Source organism: Electrona antarctica (assembly GCF_951216825.1).
Source record: "Electrona antarctica genome assembly, chromosome: 2".
Taxonomy (NCBI): Eukaryota; Metazoa; Chordata; class Actinopteri; order Myctophiformes; family Myctophidae; genus Electrona; species Electrona antarctica.
The window spans coordinates 20,164,961-20,187,112 of record NC_136807.1 but is presented as its reverse complement, the minus strand read 5'-3'; the positions used below and the strand labels follow the sequence as shown (position 1 = coordinate 20,187,112).

General features: G+C 41.4%; 2 protein-coding genes across 4 annotated transcripts; one reads left to right on the top strand and one right to left on the bottom strand.

The window, feature by feature from the left end:
• The first annotated feature begins 420 nt into the window (after positions 1–420).
• hipk1a (homeodomain interacting protein kinase 1a) lies at positions 421–11,218 on the top strand. 3 transcript variants are annotated; one of them, XM_079495896.1, is made up of 16 exons: positions 421–716; positions 1,649–2,382; positions 2,582–2,955; positions 3,081–3,204; positions 3,623–3,742; positions 3,866–3,952; positions 4,349–4,530; positions 4,850–5,000; positions 5,373–5,577; positions 5,812–5,930; positions 7,083–7,231; positions 7,465–7,611; positions 7,750–7,911; positions 8,007–8,200; positions 9,055–9,185; positions 9,351–11,218. In XM_079495896.1, exons 1-16 carry the CDS (start codon positions 677–679, stop codon positions 9,786–9,788), a joined length of 3,357 nt encoding a protein of 1,118 aa, XP_079352022.1. In that variant the 5' UTR covers positions 421–676; the 3' UTR covers positions 9,789–11,218. The 3 variants fall into 3 exon arrangements, with proteins under 3 accessions (XP_079352022.1, XP_079352023.1, XP_079352021.1); XM_079495897.1 differs by having other exon boundaries at positions 7,080–7,231; positions 9,360–11,218; XM_079495895.1 differs by having other exon boundaries at positions 7,080–7,231.
• Positions 11,219–12,144: 926 nt separating this feature from the next.
• On the bottom strand, positions 12,145–21,508 carry sdf4 (stromal cell derived factor 4). The gene is made up of 7 exons (XM_079528828.1): positions 21,117–21,508; positions 20,434–20,743; positions 16,856–16,992; positions 16,172–16,285; positions 14,980–15,138; positions 14,553–14,728; positions 12,145–14,050 (listed from the first exon to the last, which is right to left on the bottom strand). The coding sequence occupies exons 2-7, from the start codon at positions 20,715–20,717 to the stop codon at positions 13,874–13,876; spliced, it is 1,047 nt and encodes a 348-aa protein (XP_079384954.1). The 5' UTR covers positions 20,718–20,743; positions 21,117–21,508; the 3' UTR covers positions 12,145–13,873.
• Between the last annotated feature and the right edge of the window lie 644 nt (positions 21,509–22,152).

Genomic DNA, 22,152 nt, shown 5'->3' with positions numbered 1-22,152 from the left:
CAGACCTTATATTTGACAATGTGCAATTAAGGCAGCTAGGGCCTAGGGGGCTTGATTAAATCATCTTCATTCATCACTGAAACCGTCAGGAGCGTCCTTTACGCTCGTGCTTCTGACGTATTATGATATGCCGAAATTGGTGGTACATCGAATACTGTGACTACTACAGCTATTGCAAAATATTTGGTTGGCGTTTGAGGTTGTTGAATGACTTACTTGGTAATTATTATTATTAATATTATTATTATTATTTCCCACCTCAACATTAATTCGGTGGCAATGCACTGCTACCTCTGGAGTAACATAATTCAATAAGTAACCCATGTGGGTGTAACAACTGTAAAAATACAAAATAAAAATACGATGGGTAGGAGGAAGTACTGTCTACTCTACTGTGTATGGTTCGTGATTTGTAGACGATGGTCTATCTTGGAGGCGTGCAGTGTTCGTTTTGATTATATTTGTCTATTTGATATCGTGATTGACAATAAGTAGATTTTAATTTATCAGTCATAAGCTATTTCCGATTCATCATTTAACTGCATGTACAGTAACTGGAATATTATTTACGGCTATAGCTAACTATTAGCTATATACTTCTCATGTACAGGAGAAGAGCTCAGCTGATCAGCAGCAGCAACGCAACAGACTGGTCGTGAAGATGAAGAGGCCTTAAATGGAAGATCTGCAACAGCATATTCGATCAATAAATTCAGGTATTCACGAATGGGAGTAATACGTCTGTTTGGAACTCATTAACGTTTACATAAAAATGCAGTTGAGCTATTAACCACCGCGCGCTAGCTACGTTGTATAGTTATGTATAGTTGTATGTTATAGTGTCTTTTATATTGTATTGTAGGCTATACTCCTCCTATTTTAACTAGTGTTATCCAGTAGCCAATTACTTATTCTGTAGGCCTACTTGTCCTCTATCCTATGCCTTCAAGGTATAGGATATAGGACAAGTAGCCTACTACAGAATAAGTAATTGGCTGGATGTTCATGATTCATTAACTGCGGAGCAATTCGAAACTGCAGCCCCGTAAAATCTGAATCCCCCACCCACCCCCTTTTCCCCTCGCTTGATTGATTGATTGATTGATTGAAGAATTTATTAACAGTTTGCAGAATTACAGTACATTTCAAGCACAAACTCAATACAAAGGCTCGCTGCATGTTTTCTTTTCCCTTTTTACCTCCTTTATGACGATTTCCTGTTCTTTGGCTATAAGTGTATATTTGTACGTACGTCTCTAAATGTTATGATGAATTGAACAAGTGTAAACAAGTGTTAGTGCTTTGGGTTGTGCACTCACTGTTAACAGTTTTTGTATTGTTGTGCTTGAAATGTACTGTAATTCTGCAAACTAATACTTCAATCAATCAAAAAAGCGGTGCTGCTGTGACAACTGAATTCCCCTCCAAAACCAAATAAAAAAAGGTCTGTCTGTTTATCTGCCCACCCATGTGCTGTCTGTCTGTCTGTCTGTCTACATGTTGGATAGCTCTGGTAGTGTTGGGATCTGTTTGATTTCATGAGATAATTATATCACCATGTCTCTAGTGAATAACAACCTCACAATTCCCAACTGTTGATATTTCGTTCGCCTGAAACTTAATTCATTATCCTGAAATGTGTCCATAGACATGACCTCTCAGCTGCAGGTGTTCTCATCTCCCTCGGTGTCCTCCAGTGCCTACTCTCGTTCAAAGAGGCTCAAGGTCGAGAACCCTGCATGGGAAGGGAGCAACCAGCTGGGAGACAATGGTTACTATCAGCAGAGCCCTAATGAGGGGTCTGTGCCCTCCGCTTCCGGATCCAACTTTAACATGATGTACAACACTAGCCAGGTGCACCCACCGACCGCAGGTTCCCGTGAGCAAACGGTGGTGCGGGCAGCAGACAGCACAGGCAGCGTTCGTGGACCACCCTCCTCATCCTCCACATCCTCTTCCTCCAGTCGCCGGGTCAAGGACGCAGAGTCATCCTCTCAGCTATGCGACCTCTACCACAAGCAGTACAGCCTGAAGCGGAAAAGTGAGGAGGTGGACAGCAGCGACAGTGTCCAAATACTGGAGGAGCTCTCGGCTCCTGTGGTCTCAAACCGTACTGGAGGTGTAGGGGGCACCACCACGGCCCAGTCCATAGCACATTCCACTTCGACCACTAAGAGCAGCAACTCCCACAGCGAGGGGGACTATCAGCTGGTGCAGCATGAGATTCTGTGTTCAGTATCCAACACCTATGAAGTACTCGAGTTCCTGGGTCGTGGGACCTTTGGTCAGGTGGCCAAATGCTGGAAGCGTGGCACAAACGAGATTGTGGCAATTAAAATATTGAAGAACCATCCCTCGTATGCCCGGCAAGGTCAAATTGAAGTGAGTACTCTTCGCTTAAAAATGGAGGAATGCCAGCGCTTTTGCTCGCAATTCAGGTTCAAAAACTGGTGTGCTGAGTGCTCTCTACATTAATATCTATAAATATGGGTATTTCATGTTTCCTAAAAACACTGTAAAAGATACAATAACATCTCTGTATCTTATACAGTACTTTTGCCTTTCTTTCTCCTTCTCACAGGTGAGCATCCTTAGCAGACTGAGCACAGAGAATGCAGATGAGTTCAACTTTGTACGATCGTATGAGTGTTTCCAACACAAGAACCACACCTGCCTTGTGTTCGAGATGCTGGAGCAGAACCTCTACGACTTCTTGAAGCACAGCAAGTTTAGCCCTCTCCTCCTCAAGTCCATCCGGCCTGTTCTGCAGCAGGTGGCCACAGCACTGATGAAGCTGAAAAGCCTGGGGCTGATTCACGCCGACCTGAAACCTGAGAATATTATGCTGGTGGATCCTCTGAGGCAGCCATACAGAGTGAAAGTCATTGACTTCGGCTCAGCCAGCCATGTGTCTAAAGCAGTTTGTTCCACCTATCTTCAGTCACGCTACTACAGGTAGATCCAATAAATGCGAGCCTGTCGCTGTGTTTTTGATGGACTGATCTAGCTGTTAAATTGACTTAATCTATTCTGTACCACAGAGGTCAAGAGACTGTAATTAAGGTGATGTTTGTTTGCAGGGCGCCAGAGATCATTCTGGGTCTTCCTTTCTGCGAAGCTATCGACATGTGGTCTTTGGGCTGTGTGATTGCTGAACTGTTTTTGGGGTGGCCCCTCTATCCTGGTGCATCAGAGTATGATCAGGTCAGACACACACAAAACTATCTCCAATGTAAATGTCAGGGCGGCTGTAAATGTCCAGTTGATAATAACTTGTCTTACATTAGACTGGATAAGAAATAATTGTCTTTTGGAGTACAGTAAGATGTTATTTTGTACATTGTTGTTTAAACATGTAATCAGATCAGTTGAAATCTTTCCTCTCTGCCAGCTGGATTGAAAACCCCATGCATGTCCTAAAATATAATGATAGTTTAGGATGTTTTCGCTTAGGTAGGTAAGTTTAGCACATTAATTGCCTTTTAATAATTCCCTTTCACAAACTAGCCACTCAAACTCCAAAACTGGCATCTACCAGGTTGATAGTCAACTTGCAACCATTTTTAAATGCCCAAAGTTGCTAATTTGTCTTCTGATATCTTGTGTTTGTCGGCATGGTTAGATTCGCTACATTTCCCAGACCCAGGGCCTTCCTGCAGAATACTTGCTGAGTGCGGGAACAAAGACCAGCCGCTTCTTCAACAGAGGCCCTGACTCAAGCTATCCTCTCTGGAGATTGAAAGTAGGTTATCCTGCTGGGATTAGTCAACACAGTAATCATAGCTTTATCGCTCCAATAATTATGATATACTGTAAGTCCACAATTATACTAAGACGGTAAGACCCGATGTTTATTTCTCTGCAGACATCTGCAGAGCATGAGGCCGAGATGGGGATTAAGTCAAAAGAGGCAAGAAAGTACATCTTCAACTGTCTTGATGATATGATGCAGGTGAGAAGTCTATTGTTCATTTTCAGATAGAATTCCTGTCATTGACTTCAACTTCAATACAGTGTTGTTGCTGCTTCATGTTATATTATTTATACTGTAGGTTGATTTACGCCTCATTTGGTGGGAAGTATTTTCAAGTATATGACATTAGTACTACTAACTACTAATTGACTGCAAAAAGAACACAATTATCGTCACTTGTCCAGTTGTTTTAGTGCTTTTATGGGAGGTTACATGCTATTACAGTATAATGCGTTAACAGACAATTCTATGAAGAGTTGAATGAGTCAGTATTGCTTGTGATACCAGCACCTATCACCTATTTTATCTCCTATTTTACGATCCACACTTCCACAGCATTGTGTTGTGTTTGTTAATGGTATACTGTATATGTAGGTTAACATGACCAGCCTGGAGGGGACTGACATCTTGGCAGAGAAGGCTGACCGACGAGAGTTCATTGACCTCCTAAAGAAAATGCTAACACTGGATGCAGAAAAACGCATCACACCCATGAAGACCCTCAACCACCCCTTTGTCACTATGAACCACCTGCTGCACTTCCCTCACAGCTCACAGTAAGTAGCAGCTGTACCCACCAGCTATACAGTAGGCTATTATTGTTTGTGTAGATTTAAGGAAGCGCTTGTTTTCGGCCGAGGCGAGTCGCCGTGCTGAACGTCATCATGTTCCGACAGAATCGTAAAACCTCGTCCCACCTACTTTCAGTACCTCCGACATTTCTACATCACGTCGCACGCGGTCCAAGTGAACACAGCGGAGCACGTCTCGCCTCCTGGATTTAGCATCATGGTTTAGAGCTGCTAGGATAGCTGACATACAGAATGGGTCAGATTAAAAAATATACTAATATTGATTTATTTGTACTCCCTTCAGTGTGAAGTCCTGCTTCCAAAACATGGACATATGCAAACGCAGATGCAGCGCCTTTGAGAATGGAAAAAACATCTTTGCGAGCAGCAACACGCCCAGTGCAGCCGCCAACCTCACTGTAACATTTAGTAGCCAACTAAACCAGCACAACCAGGTGAGTTACTTCCTCCCATACGTTTTCTCAACTTGTCTTTATTTATTTTATTTTGTGTCCCATTTTTATCCATTGAAATTAATCACGTGAATTAAAAAATCTCATCTCATGCAAATGTTACTCATATTTACAATCACAGTATACAGTAATCTGGTATCAACCTTACTGTAGAAACAGCTGCAATTATTTATTATGTGACTCCGGTTAACCCATTTAGACGCCAATTTAAAAAAAATCCTCTAAATCCAGTTTTCAGAAAATCTTCAATTTTATATTCAAAACATTAAAATGGCAAGGCTTTAAAAGTGAAATAAAAATGAGAATAAATAATAATAATGTATGGTGACTACAAATGAATGCCATGTCTTCCAGATGGCCTCTACAGGTGGCCAGTCCCTGTCCCTGAGCAGTAACGTCCCGCTATTGAACTACCAACCTGGCCTGTACCAGCAGGCCACCATAAACATCCCAGGCCTTGCCCAGCAGAGTGTGCCCCTGCAGACAAGGCCCACCCAGCTCTGCACTCAGACGGAACCCTTCCAACAGACACTGATTGTATGCCCGCCCACCATCCAGGGTGAGACCCCGCCTTTGGTGTATTGTTGCTTATTTATATAAAAACATTTCTCAGGTGTAAACTAATGTGTTACTACATACTACACCTATTGACTACACCTATTGGGGAATTCATTATCTCTCTTTCGAGTATATGAAGAGTCACACATCCGAGATTGTTCTGTATTCATCTGTGCTTACAATAAGTACATTGTAACTGAACATTATTTGCCTATATTTATTCCTTGTACTGTAGGTATACAGACATCCAACAAGCACTCGGGTTATCCAGTGAGGATGGATAACTCGGTCCCCTTAATACCTCAGAACCAGTCCTCCCAACCTTTGCACATTCAGCCCAGCATGTTGACACAGGTAGGATCCACTATGTGAGCAGGCCAAGTGCGCATCTTCGGCACGCTCACATCTAGAGAGTGCAAGTGCGATCTGAGTGAGACACACACACACAAACCGTACATTTTGAACGAAGGCAGACAGCGATTTGTCTTTGGCCACTGACCGTGCATCACGGATGCGATGTTAAATTGTGTATCAGTGAATGTCATTACAGCATAGGAGACCAGCCTTGTAACCTTGGTGTCTTCCTTATCGTTATCTCAAACTTTATCTATGTTCCTTAACTCAAACCACCAAAGTGGGGAAAAAGCACCACTCAACATAAAAGATGCAAGACTAGTGACTCAGATGCAATTTGAGAACACTAACGCGTTTTCGCAACAGCCTTCCATTCAAAATGATCTATGCTCCGTTTGTAGATCGAAATTATAAATCAGGGTTACATGTTGCAAATCTCTTGACCTTTCTCCTGGGCAGTAAAATGCACTTCCATTGAATGGTAATGATTTTGATGAGTGAGTTTTATGTATTGGCCACGTGATGTCATTTAAATCTTTTGTTTAATCCATCATCCGTAGTGCCCGGTTATAATTATTTCTTTATATTTCATATTTTTATTATATTGTTGCTGTGAAATTTTTATACTTGAATTCATTATCCAAATCCTATTTGTGGCATGCTGGAGAGGTTTTCATGGCTGTCAAGTACGTCAGATGGACGGTGGACCATCGTATTTGTCTGCAAAGTGCAAATGCAAGCTTGTCTGTAAACATTAATCTGGAAGAAACTTCTCTCCATTTTGTAATTTGTGCTTGAAGCCAAGAAATTCATGAAATAAATCACTTATTTTAAATTGAAAAAAGCTAATTTTGTCAAAGCGTAAATTTAGCTTTGCTCAGAACAAGGCATCATTTGTACTGCATCTACTGTATTGCAGACGTCTTGCCCTGTCACTGCTGAAGTGCTGGCCTGCAATGTTTTGAGAAATGTTTTGCTTGTGTGTGCGTGTGTGTGTGTGTGTGTGTGTGTGTGTGTGTGTGTGTGTGTGTGTGTGTGTGTGTGTGTGTGTGTGTGTGTGTGTGTGTGTGTGTGTGCGCGTGCACGTGCGCGTGTGCGTGTGCGTGTGCGTGTGCGTGTGTGTGTGTGTGTGTGTGCATGCATGTACAGCAGGGCTGGCCAACGGGCACCCAGCAGATTCTCATTCCCTCCACGTGGCAGCAGATGCCAGGCATGGCCATCCACAACACTAGCCAGGCTGTGGTTCCTGACTCGCCCATGGGTGCCCCGCTCTCTGACAACCAACAGATATCCAACTGGAGGTGAGCCTCTTCAGTTTCTTTGTCCCATGTCCAAAAGTCCTTACACACAAACAGTGTTTTTCTTTCGTGCACTTAATTCTCCCTAAATTATGTTTTTTAACTGTTGTTTGTGTCATAAGTTTATCTACACAGAAAGTGAATATTACAAAAATGAGGTTGATTTTTCAATGATCCACACCGGTAACATGTTGTCATACTGTAGCTCTATGACTCTATGATTTAAATCTTGCCAGGGGTCGACATGGCAGCCAGTATGATGGCCTCAACCAGCAAGACTTGGGGCGACACGGCTCCTCTCAGAACCACAACTCAGGAGTGGCTCATTCTAGATCCCAGCAGGGCAAGAGATCTAAGGCTCGGCATGCTGACAGCCGAGTCAGGTATCAGACATAAATCCACATCCGCATATCTTATTATGTCTGTTCTCAAAGTAACTAAGCCTATAACATTATTCTGCATATATACCTGTACTTATGCGTGTCTATAAGGGTGAGTGATGCGTCTCTGCCCTTGTTTAGGCCAGTGTCTTTGCTGCAGTCGGTTCCCTCTGTTCTCCACAACAGCGCTGGGGACCAGTCTCAGCCAATCGTCATCTCTGACACTCCTAGTCCTGCGGTCAGCATCATCACCATCCACAGCGATTCTGAGGACGAGGACGACAGGAAATACCCCAGTGCCTGGTGAGGTTACTTGGATCTAAAAGCCTAAATAAAATGTATAGAAAGTAAAAAAATATATATATTTTATATTTGGTCTCAATATTTCTTCCTCCCAGCTCAGGGACGAGCCAGCGGGCCAACGTGATCAGTTGTGTGACAGTACACGACTCCCACGACTCTGACTCGTCCACCAGCAGCCCTCGGAGCCCCAAGGCCAGCTCGCAGCAACCCAAATGTATGGCCATCATTATGCCCTCTGTGAAGAGTCAGGCTGGGGAGGGCTCAGCCCATAAAGCCCCTGCAGCACCAGGTACTGTACCACGTGGCCACTGTGCTGCCTAGTGATCACTTATTTGGAAGAGTTGCATGGCACTTGTGATTAATTCGACTGTCCTGAGGGAAATTGGCCTCCTTTTAGAACATTAGCCGTCAGTGTTATTATAATATTGTTTCTGTTGGGCAGAAACTATGTACAGTATCTCTGTATTTTTTTGCAATTCTTTATTTAGGAACTGTGTACTGTAACTGTGTTACCACAAAGTTATTTCTTAATATTGATACATTTTACAAAAACCTTGGTAGTGGATGTACTTGTTGAAAAGTGTAACCCCTAAGAAAAAAACCTTCCTTTAGTTTTTGATTTTTAACAGAAAGAGAGAACAAAAACAAAGACAAACAGACAGAAAGTAAAAAGAGACATTCTGAGACCAAGGAAGCATGTAAACAATATGATACCCTAATGACACATGAGACATATATATTTTTAAATATATTTGCCGGTATGTACATATATAAAGAAGAAATCCATGGCTTTCCACCAACCTTAGTGTTGCATCATCATGTACTAATGAAGGAAAGACAATCACATAACACAGAAGACCAAGAGAGAGATCAAAACAGCCAAAACCCAAAGACCTTAAAATGTTATTTCTCTAAAAGCAACCCCTGTTTGACTTGCATACATGCCCCAGTGTATTTCACTTTTGTGTTGCATTGAATTAATTTTAGAATGCTTTGGTTTGACAAATGGATGCATGAATGGAAAGGTTTATTGCTTACAACGCATATGTCCTAGACCCTATTAACTATTAATGTTGAAAATATTATTATTATTATATTTTTATTATTATAATTATTATAATTATAATTATTATTTCATGATAGATCAAACTGCAAATGGTTCTGGAAAATCTAAAAAGAGTACAGCACAGCAGTCCAGCCATTCTGGGGATTTTAGCAACGATCGACATCCACGGGCTGCATCTAGCAGATCTCAACCTCTTAACCTTAGTCAGGTAATGGCAAAGCCTTTTTTATTGCAACTGTCACGTATCTGTCAAGTATTCTATTGCAGTGATAGCTGTTTGACTTGATTACTTAACTTGTCTGTACGGTAGGTAATCTTCAATCCCTAATTGAGGGCATTGGGATTTGATGGCAAACGATCCCTGTTGTTTCAGGTCCAACAGTCTGTGATGTCATCATCACATGACCAAACAGGAGGCAACAGCGGCAGCTCCCTCAGACGACAGCCAACGTACCCTCTCCCTGCCACCTCCCACGCACCCTACCGGCTCCATGACACCTCTCTGTTCGCTTCCACCCCCAACTTGTATGCTTACCCGGCGTCGGCCGCCCTAGCCTCCGTATCCCAAGCCGTGGACCAGATGCAAGGCTCTACCCGCCACTGCAGGGCAGGCGGAGCCTACTCGTCCCTGGGGCTGCTGCAGAAAAGCGGTGGCATAACGACGGGGAGTCACGTTCCTGGCCAGTACAGCAGTCACCATCATCTCCATCAACAGCAGCAGCAGCAACAGCAGCATCAACTGGGGGGGCAGGCGTTCCATCGCTCTACTTCCACTTATCAGCGTAAACTCAACCAATACCCTTACTTGTAAAGAGCGAGGCTACAAGAAACCGATGAGCTTGCTCGCTGTGGCTGGAGAGACCAAACCGAGACAGACCTGAGCACAAGCTTGGATACAGTTGACTGTGATAGTATGTAAAATCCCGAGTGTTAATTTAAGTCAGACTGTACAAATATAACTGGTCAATGTGGTTACATTTGTACATGCTCAGAGTTACAAATGTATAAATGAACACTTGAGGATTTTACTGTGTAGTAATTGTTATTAACATTCTGATTATTTTACATTTGTTTGCGTGCTTATGTTGAAAGTTAACAGCTACGTTAAATTAATTATACTGTTAATAAATGGCAAATTGGTGTGTAGTGGAAGTCTGGAAATGGAGTGTTAAGCACTAACTTATGCTGCTCTCATCTATGAAGTGGAGTTACTTTTTTATTATTAGAACTTAATTGTTATATGAAATACCATTTCCACTATGTTCTTCAGCTCTAAAAACTACTTGTGTGCATACATACGACATACTCGCCTTACTTAACTTATTACCATATTATTGCCTATTTCTTACATTGTTATTTTGTATTTATGTATTCCTTTGTTAAATATTACCTTTAAATATACTTCAGTGACTTTGTTGTACATTTTTTATTTATGAATGTCTGCTGTCTGTTTAGTTAGTTGTATAGATACAAATGAAGAAACTATACTGTACTGTAGGCTGAAGTGTCAGTGTTACAAAGCAGGTCTTTAGGGTTTGCCATTTGCATAGCAGCCGGTTAGCGCATTGGTCTGTCACTTATTATTGGTATTTATGTTATTTATGTTAAAATACAATCATTTCAATGCAGGTTTAGGTGTGGTTTTCAAAACTGAATATCGCATTCTGTTTTTCTTGTGATGCTAACATTATTAAGGTTGCATGTGTCAAGAGAGCCAGATTTACTCTTGTAATTTGATGTACAAGAGAGTTGTGCCCCAAAAATAGCTGATCTACAAGTTTGTAGATTGGCTATTTGTGGGACTCTATGAATTAAGCATACCAATGATAGCTTTCTAGTGTTTTGGGGAGGGGGTGCAGTGCAATGTCATGTTATTTTAATTTGTGCAACAATCATACATTATATATTATGAATCATAATGGTAGTGGAGAAACTGTAAAGGCTCTTCTTGTCTTGTGAAGTGATGTTATATGTGAAAGCGTGCACATGAAAAATCTGATTGGGTGTCTCACACTGTACTGTAGTAAACCCATTTAGGTCAAATGGTTTTTGAATTCACATGGTAAAGCATTAAATCCGATAAAGATGATCCATGAAAATATGAATTGATGTTCAATATGTACTGTAACTGAAGAAATCATTGGTTTGGTGATGGTTTTTACAATCCTGCTGTGTACTACATTACATAGAATATAAAATTAACCGTAACACGTACATATATACGCAATAAAAATCTTTTCAAATCAATTTGTTTAGTAATTATTTGTATAACCTAGGATCAATTTAAAAACACATGCATGAATAAGCCTAATGTGCTGCCTGAAGAAGCATTAATTAGCTTACAGTAGACTAGTAAAGGTACTGTACAGCGGTTGGTACAGCTGATGGATTACTGCCAAAAAGTTTTATGTTTTATGGTCAGCAGCACGTCAGTATCTTTGTCAATATCATTTCAGTACCATGGCCAGTAATGTCAATAAACATAAGTCGTGTCATACCAGTTGGCCGTGCGTTCCCGGGCGCCCTGCCTCCCCGTTCGTTCCTCTGGCCCCACCAGCCACCTCATCAAACCCTGTACACTCAAGACACACTCCATATATGGCCAGACCTCATCAAACCCTGTACACTCAAGACACTGCTCCTGCTGCCACCCTTATCTCCATATACAGTATGGAGCTGACCTGATCTGACATTCCTTATGTTGATCTGACCTCATCAAACCCTGTAGACTCAAGACACACTCCAAATATGGCCAGTACAGAATAATGTTGATCTGACCCCCCATGCCAAAGCACCAGCGCTCGCCCAGCAGTCTGGGCCGTCACCCAGGCAGTGTGCGTGCGACCCGAGGTCGCTTCTCCCCCCCAGGGCGGGTTTAGTTACGGTATGTCAAAGTGACACCATGTCATGGTCCACCGGCCCTGGCCTCCCATTATTATTAGCCAATTTTAATATACAGTAGCATTTCATTTATTCCTTTACTTGGCAGCTGTGGACCCGTCTAGACAGTTTGCAGGTTCAAATTCCATGCCATCAAGGTATTGGAGGACCATCTGGGGGGTACCGCGTCCAACCCTGTCCAGCTGAAATATTACAAAATCATACCAAATACGTCAATAGTCCAATCTTTGATTAACCAGCCGTTAAGAAAACCAGGTGCTCAGTGATTGATAGGAAATATTTGTTTACAATAAAATTGCAATACAGTTTTATAAAGCTGTGTAACATTCCATTATCATAAATCTTATCTTACAAGAAAGGACCAACAGAGGACCTCTGTGTGATCCAAACAGCACTCCACAGGATATTGTAAAATGCAACATAACTGAGGAATGCAGATTACTTAAGCTTGTTTTACAGTAGTGTCGGACAATGTGTCGCTTCAATAAAATAACATTTTGCACATTTTCAATAGATACTTGTTTTTTGTGGTTCACATGGTGCAAGCCATCTGGAAGAGGGTCTTTGTGTGGCACCATACATGCCCACTGCTAATCTCACTAACCACTGGACTGATCAGAGCCAACTTTCATGTTCACACTGCCAGTATGCCAAGGAAGGACCTCCCCCAATACTTCTTCATATTATGAATATTCTTTAAAGTTTTAGACATTATGTTTATAGTGGAAGTCAATGTAGTTTGGTTTGAGCTAAACATTTGCCCAAATATGGTTATGACCAACGTCAGATTGGCCAGATGAAGTCCAAGATCCACAAGGAAGCCAGGCCGTGGCCCGTGATTAGACCACGTCTTGTTTAGCGACACATCACCTGACACTTTCACCAGAGCACGAATCAGTCTTTAGTTTGCACAAGCAAAGCATGTCGAAACACAAGGTACGGTACATGACTGTATACTGAATCAAGCATGTACAAATAAACAAGGTAACTGTCAAGGTAACCATTAAACATCCCTGATAAGCATTAACTACCATGACAAGTTTCTGAATGAGAAGCAAAAAAAATAAAAAATAAAATAGAATAAAGAAGACTTCAAATTCCAATTTTGTTGGAAAGTGTTCGACAGTTTCATACGGTTTGATATTGCGATTAAAGAAACTAATTTCCAGTTCTCCCTAGTGCTATAAACTAATAGGTAGAGTACACCGAACTGAAACAGTCTACCGTAAATCTAATTATTTTATTTATACCGTAGGTTAAAGCTCTTTAAAATGAAGCATCTATTATTATCTATTATACCTTGTCTGTAAGTTTGTGAGGACGGATACCATCTACTGTCAAAACAACTTCTAAGATCACCTGAATGATAGATCAACTGCAACTATGGAGAAAGCAGTGGTACTGAAACAATTGTGCTTCACCTTTTAACTGCAAGTGACATCTCTGTAAGGACAATCTCCTTTAAGCAGCATTATATTAAAATTTACTCTCAGTCATTCCATCTGACAAGCATGGAGAGATGTGAATGAATATTTACATTGTATACAATTATCTCCGCTAATATGAATGAGTTTGTGGTACAAACATTACATCCTACGGTACAAATAATGGACCTTGTTGTGCCTTTCTCATTACTGCACTAGGAAAGGGACAGCTCTAATCTTGTTTGAAGTTCCTCATATACACAGCTCTAATCTTGTTTGAAGTTCCTCATATACACACACACGCACATTTCACAATATATCAACACAAACACATTTTTGAGACGACGCGGCAGCATCTTAAATGCGTTCAAGAGCCCAAAAATTACCATTCATACAAAGTGAGTCCAACGGCACACACAGAGGGCAGGGCCAAGGCAACGGTTAACTTAATGACAAAGGAGAGGAAGGGTGTTTCAATGCATTTGAGTCAACGGTGGAGCAGGCCGGAGGGGCTAGGCTTTCACAACACGGCCCGCTTACTGAGGGTAGGGCAGGGTTGGAAGGGGGACTTTCAGAATTCCTCGTGAACATTCCTGGCGTAGTCCATGAGCTTGCTGCCAGTAAAGTATTCACTGTACTTGAGAATTTCCTCCAGCTCCAGGTTGTGGTTCTGGTTCTCGTCTGCCACGGCAATCATCTGCTTGGCCTCGTTCAGCGCGTTGTACTCGTTCATTGGGTCCATGTACTCCTGACCAGCAGGGGGAGACGGAGACACAGAGAGAAGGATGTGAGGTCAGGGATGAAAAAGAGTAGAGAAAAAAAAGAAAAGTATACTGTATACAGTATAAGTATACTGTCCAAAATGGTGTGTGCATAGGTCCCATACAGGTTTATGGGCTCTATGCACACACCATTTTGGAAAGGACTTCCCAACTTCCTTCCAGGTGTTACCGATGATAGTAATGAAGGCTCTGTTCCATTCTGGTCTAACAAAGAGTTTAAAGTGTCATTGAGTGGGTTCCAAATGGCCCCGTACAGATCTGTAACTCTGAGAGTGTATAAATGGAACCAAATGGACCCTTACATTTACACAGCACTCTCAGTTATGCGGGTCCTTGTTTAGTATCATCGGTAAGGAAGTAGGGAAGGGGCCTAGAAGTAGGAAGTTATTCTGTGTGCATATAACCCATGGTAGCAGAAGCCTCTCTTATGCATCTCTTTGCATGCAGGCAAAACGCAGAGGCACATACCTCCAGTTCATCCATCGTTACGATGTTGTCATGATCCGCATCAATGACCTCCTCAAACTCCTTCTTCCTCTCCCGGACCCAGTCATCGTCAATGTCCTGTGCCTGCTGGTTCTCCACAGTGCCCATGGGCAGGGAGATGAACTCAGACAGAGTCAACTTCTTATCACCGTCTTGGTCTGTATAACAAAGCACACCAAACACATCCGTCTCTGGGCCTCATCCTCATCATCATAGGCCTATGCTCTTTTTTATGATTAGTACTTTATTACCGTAGTTAGGCCTACGCTCCAAAACACCCATAATCATTAAGCTCACACTGCTCCTAAGAGCAACTACGGCTTGTATTACTGTACTAGATTAATAAATAGTGGCATGCAGGCAGGTGTACTGTACAGTACATCACACGTAATCTATATATGAACCATACCTAGGTCACGAACAATCTCCTTCACCATGTATTTGAGCATGCCTCGGCTATGCTCAGGGTGAAGGAAGGAGAGGAACTCCTGCTCATTCAACAGTTGGTCTGCCGGGGGGTCGTCTGCCTGGAACCATCGGTCTTTCAGGCTTTCCAGGACCTCCTGGGCTGCAAAGACAGAGAAAACACACAAGATACGATACAAAATCATTAGTACGACTCAACATCATTGTGCCCCACATTGAAAGAACAACCGGATATCCACACCACAAGTTCATATCCTGAACAAAACCAATCAAATAAACTATGCTAAATGAGCGTTGTGCATGAAATACACAGAGCAAATATGGTCAGTGAATTCTTTACTGCTGCCTCAGCTCCACGCTTCTATTCTGAACTAATAACATACACACTTCATTAATAGTGTAGTGTCAGTCCTGAACTTGACACCACTGGCTGGTTGCTGAAACCGAGATCTAGTTTAGACGTGTAAAATAAAAAACAAAAAACTGATGTCCAAACGTTGACTTCGTTTTAATTGAAAGGGTATTTATTTACCGTCACTTCAGCAGGTTAACAACGTACAAATTGACAGTCTTTGTTCCCACAATACAGTCAAACTGTTTGCCTCTTTCACTTCAGTAACACCTGTGCCTTGTAAGCCACTTCCTCATATAGACAAGGCCAAGTGGCCAACACCTTGGCCTTGACATCATCATCAAGTGTAGAAATAAAATTAATAGAAAAGAAATGGCTCTTACAAATAGAATGGCCCATTTAATTGGGGAGATTTGCATTACTCATTTGCTTGTACGCAGCAAGGTTATAATAGCTAACGAAAACTAACAAAATAACAAAAACTAAACTAGATAAAAACCATAATAAAAACAAAAACGATTACTGAAATTATTTTTATTTTGTATTGCAAGTTTACAAAACTAACTAAAACTAACTGAAATGATTTGAGTTTCTCATTAACAACAGTAACTGAATATATGTTTTAAATTCTATCTTTTGTTGAGTTTTTATTACACAATAGGCCTACTTACTCTGACCTTTCTGAATCCTGCATCTGAAAAAAAAAACTAAAACTAATAAAAACTAAACTAAAACTAAGCTTTGTCAACAAAATAAACATAAAAACTAGCAAATCCGCTCTTAAAACAAGTTCTTACATACTGTATGTTATGTTCTTACTTACTTTCCTCGTCCACCTTCACATCTTCGTTATTTTTTATTTTCTCAGCAACTTCTTTCTCGTTGAATCCTTTGCTGCCCAGGAATTTCACCCGGTATTCGTCCCATGTAACGTGACCTTCAGTTGAGGAGAAAGCATAATTTTGAGGCAGTTTGAGACACAACGAAGCGGTTTGGCCATCACGATATTGACAGTGTTACCTATATCAGGGTCCTCAAACAATTTCAGAACCCTTGCTGCCTAGTCTTGTGTGGCCAGAATGTTGCCTCTCGCAATTTTCAAATGCTTCCGTCATACAGTCTGGAGAACGGAAGCTCTGATCATGTGTAAAATATAAAGCCTCTTCCCCACTTCTGTTTTGTCTTCACGCAATTTTATCCTAATATAAATAGAAATCAGCTAAACATATATAGCTTGATTATTAGCACAAATACAAATAATAAAAAAAAAAGATCTAAAGATATTTTAAAATATTTTCATGAACGGAAATGGCAGCTTCCTTACTCAGATTTCAGGAGGTGTAGTTCCAGACTCTATATAGCATTCAGAGATTGTGGAATAGCTGTCGCAAGACTACTTTTCTATAGATGAAAACTAAGTAAACCCTTTCGCTCACATGGCAATCAAAAGCTACAATATATAATGGTCAATGACCTTAGCAATGCCTGTTTAATGTCTCTCTCTCACCATCTTTATCTGGGTCAACTGCACGGAAACTCAGCTTGTTCTCCTTTACAGCCTCTTGGAAATGCTCCTCAGTCTTCTCCATGATCCAGCGCTGCATCTCCTTGGCACTCACACTCCTGTCTCTGTTCAGATCCACCCTGAGTGAGCGGGGATAGCAGACTGTTAGTCAGGCATTGACACTAAGGGTTGCCCACCTGCCCCTTTCGGGCAACTTTCGGGCAGGTGGAGTCTGCTTTCAGGTTGGAGTGGGGATGCAACAGAACAATCTATAAACACAACACGAGATATCTGTCTAAACACCTGAACATCTGTTCTGTGGAATGTAAAATAAGCTGTTTTCACTGTTGCTACACTTAGCTTCATAGCTATGTAGGTATTTGGCATACAAATGTATTTGAGATTTATTTTATCTCACAGTCCCAGAAAGTAAAAAAATATAACACACACACACACACACACACACACACACACACACACACACACACACACACACACACACACACACACACACACACACACACACACACACACACACACACACACACACACACACACACACACACACACACACACACACACACACACACACACACACACACACACACACACGATCATTTTTTTCAGGCAAGTGGGCATGACTTATTGTATGCAGGGATGTACATACAGGTATACATACATGGTACTGTACATTTACTTTATGTTGTTCATCTTAGGTTATTCATCTGTGCCCTAAGATACATAATGTTATACTTGACGAAAGAGTCACATTGTCTCTTTTAGGCCTGATAGCTATTGTTTCTGGTACAGCTTGTCCTACTTGTCCTACATTCAGTACGCACAGTACTGTGCGTACTGAATGTACATCTCCCTTGTCCACTCACTCATGTATTAAAGTACAAACACCACTACCTTTGAAGTAGTGCCTCTGACCCCTTTATTTCCTAATTGACCACAGGTTCAAGTAAGTGAGTAAATGTTAACCCACAGAGCCTAGTCCTTCCACGCACCAGAATTTGGTTCTCCCAGTCCCGGAAGAGTAGTTCCGGAGCAACGGATTATCCCTGATGGACTGATCGAGGGTAGCTACTGAGACGGAAGTCGGGATTTGATCAACCCCGGCTGGGTCGCCTGAGTGAGGGGTATGATGTTGGTAGACCCGAAACCCCGTTGACCTCAGGAAACATCACTGAGGATACGTCCCAGGTGCATCCATGCAATGTATTTTTTAGTTAAGCATGAAGTTATTTTCAATCTGTTCTAAATAATTTAAGTTTATTCTCTCAAGTAAGTACCATAATATGACAAATGTAGAGTGCTATAAAGTAACAATGTAACTCAGGGTGCCTTGGATGAAATAGTAATTTACAGGGGTGACATGAATAGAAAAAAATTGAGAACCACTGCCATAGACAAGATAAGATTTTTCTTAAGTACCAAAATAATTGCACTGCCCCAATTGGTTACATTTGTATATTCCCCGGATTTACACATGGATACTGTGCAGTTTGAAATCTGCAGCTTTTGTTTGAAATGTGCTCAATGCTAATGCATGTAAGTGAAGCTTACCGTAACCATTACCATATAGGGTTAAATTAAATTTGTCAAGCAACAGAAGAGGATTAGGCTAAAAAACGAAAATAAGACTGAGGCTATTGCCTCTGTATGAATCAGCTTCCAAGCCATAATAATGACACGACTTTGCTATTGTATATCTTATAAAAGGAGAAATGTTTACAATACAGTATATAGCCATGAGATCAATCCTGACCGTATTTCAGAAACACAGGTGGAGTAGGTTTGAGTGTCCGCTGTGATTTATCTATAAGTCAGAACAACCTGCCCCTTAAAGACTGATTATGCAACCAAGCCCACAGGCAAATACAGTACCTGTACATGTGGGACCTGTTATACTAACATCTAGTACCTCACCTCTTGAGGAACTTTTTTGCAAGGTGGACAAACCATTAGTCTACTAAATATCCATTCAAAGCCTTTGGGAAGACACAATGTTCTTGAAGATCAATGCATAATGTCATTGTGTATGCAGCCTCTTTTGCAATACCAATGCTGTGGGGCGGGCGGGCGGACACACACACACACACACAGTCACACACACACGTTAAGAAAGAACATGTCTGTAACTCTGTGGTGCTGGGCACTACACAACTATTATTAAACAGTATGTGAAATTATATCATTAGGGAACTGATTCACTGAGAAGACAACTGTTACTACAACTGTTACTACCGGTATACAACAGAGAACATATTATTCAAAAATATAATCTAGTAAACCATAACAGAATAAGTGCATACACACCTAAGTTTGTATGTTTAAATTGGACAGCTTGACCCAAGTGTGTGATGCACACAAAGGAATTAGCCCTTCGCCAAGTCCCTGTTAGCAGCGAGGAGACAGGGCAAGCTGTCCTTCTCACCCATTGAGATGCATGTTAAATGATGGGATTTATCCAATCATTTCAATAGCAAGAGCATCAAAATGTCTTCTAAATCTAGTCAACCAGGCCTGCAGTAGGCTATGCACTGGACAAATGTGCATGACATTATTTCAATAAACTAGAAATACGAGGAAATGACAGAGGGAGAAACAGTATCCAACAATCAACTTTAACGACTGTCCGACAGGAGTTTTCATGTTGCACGGTAAGACTACGGTCATTAGTAGGGTATTATTGCCATCACATGGGTGGGTCAGTCGTGTAACTTTCCCAACATTAAGCTGTGTAGGTGTCCAACAACAACACAGCCATGCAAAATAACATTGACAGCTATGAGGTGACAAAAGCTTGCCCTGCATAGTAACGGTTGCTAAACTATTTGGATTGGCATTGGACAATCACTTTATGGGGTGGTGTTTAGCGAAGGGCTAATTGTCACGACAGCTGACAGCATACTGTACGTAACAGTGGACAACAGTGCAGTGTTGTGGAAGACAGCCGTGAGCGCTGCAGTCCAGAGTGCACACTCAAATCAAAACAAGGCATCACAGTGTGTCATGACTTGAGGCATGACTCATAACCAGTTCAGGAACATTGCACAGGCTTCCGTTTTGTGAGAAGTCATGTCAACATAGTTACACTGAGCATTAGTGAGGAGGACAAACCGTACGAAGATGAGGCTGAAGTGCTCCATCAATGTCAGGAATGAAGCCAGTATGAGAACCATTTTCAACATAGATCTTCTGTTTTACACACCGTTATAATGTTCTTATTTTGATCATAAGACCCAATTACTGAATGTCAGCCTCCTGTTCTGTTCTTTGTCTATATAGAAGTGTCTATTTGTACGTCTCTAAATGTTTTGATGAATTGAACATGGTGGACCCTATTGTAAACAAGTGTAATGCTTAATTGGGTCGTCCACTCACAGTTAACAGCCTTTGTATTGAGTTTGTGCTTGAAATGTACTGTAATTCTGCAAACTGTTAATAAATATTTAAATCAATCAATGTCTGTGGCAAGATATATTTTGACCAAAATGTCCACCACAAGACGAGGTGATTACAATAGGGGAGGGGGTGGATTTAAAACATTAAAGTAAAGTAAGTGAATATCTTACTTGGTGAAGATGTCAATTAGCTTTTTACGGTTCCTCCTTGGCTCAGAGTCCTCCTCAAACTCCTCCATATCTTTGCCTAGGAACACCTCCTGATGAAAGTCCTTGTTAAGGTGGCCATCCATCTCCAACTTTACCCCATTCAGGTGGTCGGGGGGCAGTATCTCATTCTCATCCTTGCCTGTTGGATGCTTTTCTCTTAGGGCTGACATGTTGGCTGGTCGTGCATGGACATCCATGGCGTGGAGCAGCACATACAACACAACCAGGTGCCTTAAATTGGCCATGGTGCTTCTATATTGACCCAGACCCCCTGAGTTGGTGATAGAGAATAGAGACAACACAAGTTACATAACAAAATATTATACTTCTAGAGGCATTTCTCATACAATAATGCATCTTTATCCAACAATGTTGTGACTACGGATCATCTCTTCATCAAAGCTTCATTCATCAAATGTGACGTTGTAGATAGCAATAATATATACGTTACACGACGAAAGTTTCACTTATAAAATGGGTGATCCATGCCAGAAAACCAGCTATCACGACAGCTAAACACTGCTAACGCTAACTGCTCGGGTTAGTCAATCAATGTCGTAAATTACGCGCATCGCTAACACCCGGCTAACAAATAGCATCTGCTATTATTAAATACATGACGTAAGGTGAAGAGGACAACCAACCTGGCAGTGACGCTGCTGACGCACTCCGACTTAACAACAAACTTCTGATGAATACAAGGAGATGTTTGGCTAGCAAAGTGTCCAGTTGACTAGGTGGTTCATGTCAACCGTCCATCACAGAGCCAAACAAACCAACAGCAAGCTGTCAGATCACTGATCAGATGCTACAGTATACTTCCTGTACACGTGGCTCCAACACAGACTCTGACGTAGAAACGTTTTTCTTTTCCAGCATCATGAGATGGATGATGAATGGTTGCATATTGATTATTCTTACGCGAAGAAGCACCAGCTAACAGCGAAACGCTTTCGCATGATGATGGTTTATTAGATGATCGTGTTGCCTGCTGATATGTTTGTTGTCACACACACACACAGACCATAGAGGCATAGACACAGTCTGACTTTGGAACGGACTCACGAGCGGCCGAAGCAGGGAGCCATATTGGAAAGGTCGGTTATGCATGTTGCACTACAGGTTGCTGTCTCTGGGTGGCAGTGTTGTCAAATCAAAACAATAGTCTTTAATTCTAGAACCATACCAGAAGGTATTTTAACAAAATCATATTTTAAAGACTACCGTTAAGGTGATGTAAGGAATGTGTTTTATTCAAACAAAACGTTTTTGGTTAAAGCTCCATAATAAAATTATGCTGGTAATTATTAAGTGTTTGTTCGGGTCTGCCCCGCTCTTTAATAACTGTATTAATACATTTTCAGATGGGTCACCAATATTCAGTCAGAAGAGAACACATTCATCAGCTTCAATTGTATAGTCTTACAGTCTTCTATTTTTTTTTGCATTTAATCACTTCAAATTTGTGAAGTTGTGTATCCTGTATTCTGTATGCATGATTGGATGAAATTGGTCCCTCCCTGAATATGTATTTTTGAGGGGCGATAGCCCTGCCCATATATGTCCAGCTTTTAGTGTGTGTGTGTGTGTGTGTGTGTGTGTGTGTGTGTGTGTGTGTGTGTGTGTGTGTGTGTGTGTGTGTGTGTGTGTGTGTGTGTGTGTGTGTGTGTGTGTGTGTGT

What these genes read in the sequence shown, in the direction of transcription:
- hipk1a (XM_079495895.1), top strand. Translation starts at nt 677, where the DNA reads ATGGAAGATCTGCAACAGCATATTCGATCAATAAATTCAG. An exon ending in GTGCATCAGAGTATGATCAG is followed by an intron (nt 3,205 to 3,622) that starts GTCAGACACACA and finishes CGGCATGGTTAG; the next exon opens with ATTCGCTACATTTCCCAGAC. An exon ending in CAACAGATATCCAACTGGAG is followed by an intron (nt 7,232 to 7,464) that starts GTGAGCCTCTTC and finishes AAATCTTGCCAG; the next exon opens with GGGTCGACATGGCAGCCAGT.
- sdf4 (XM_079528828.1), bottom strand. Translation starts at nt 20,717, where the DNA reads ATGGCCAATTTAAGGCACCTGGTTGTGTTGTATGTGCTGCTCCACGCC. An exon ending in CTAATTGACATCTTCACCAA is followed by an intron (nt 16,993 to 20,433) that starts GTAAGATATTCA and finishes CCGCTCACTCAG; the next exon opens with GGTGGATCTGAACAGAGACA. An exon ending in AGTTGACCCAGATAAAGATG is followed by an intron (nt 16,286 to 16,855) that starts GTGAGAGAGAGA and finishes CCTCAACTGAAG; the next exon opens with GTCACGTTACATGGGACGAA.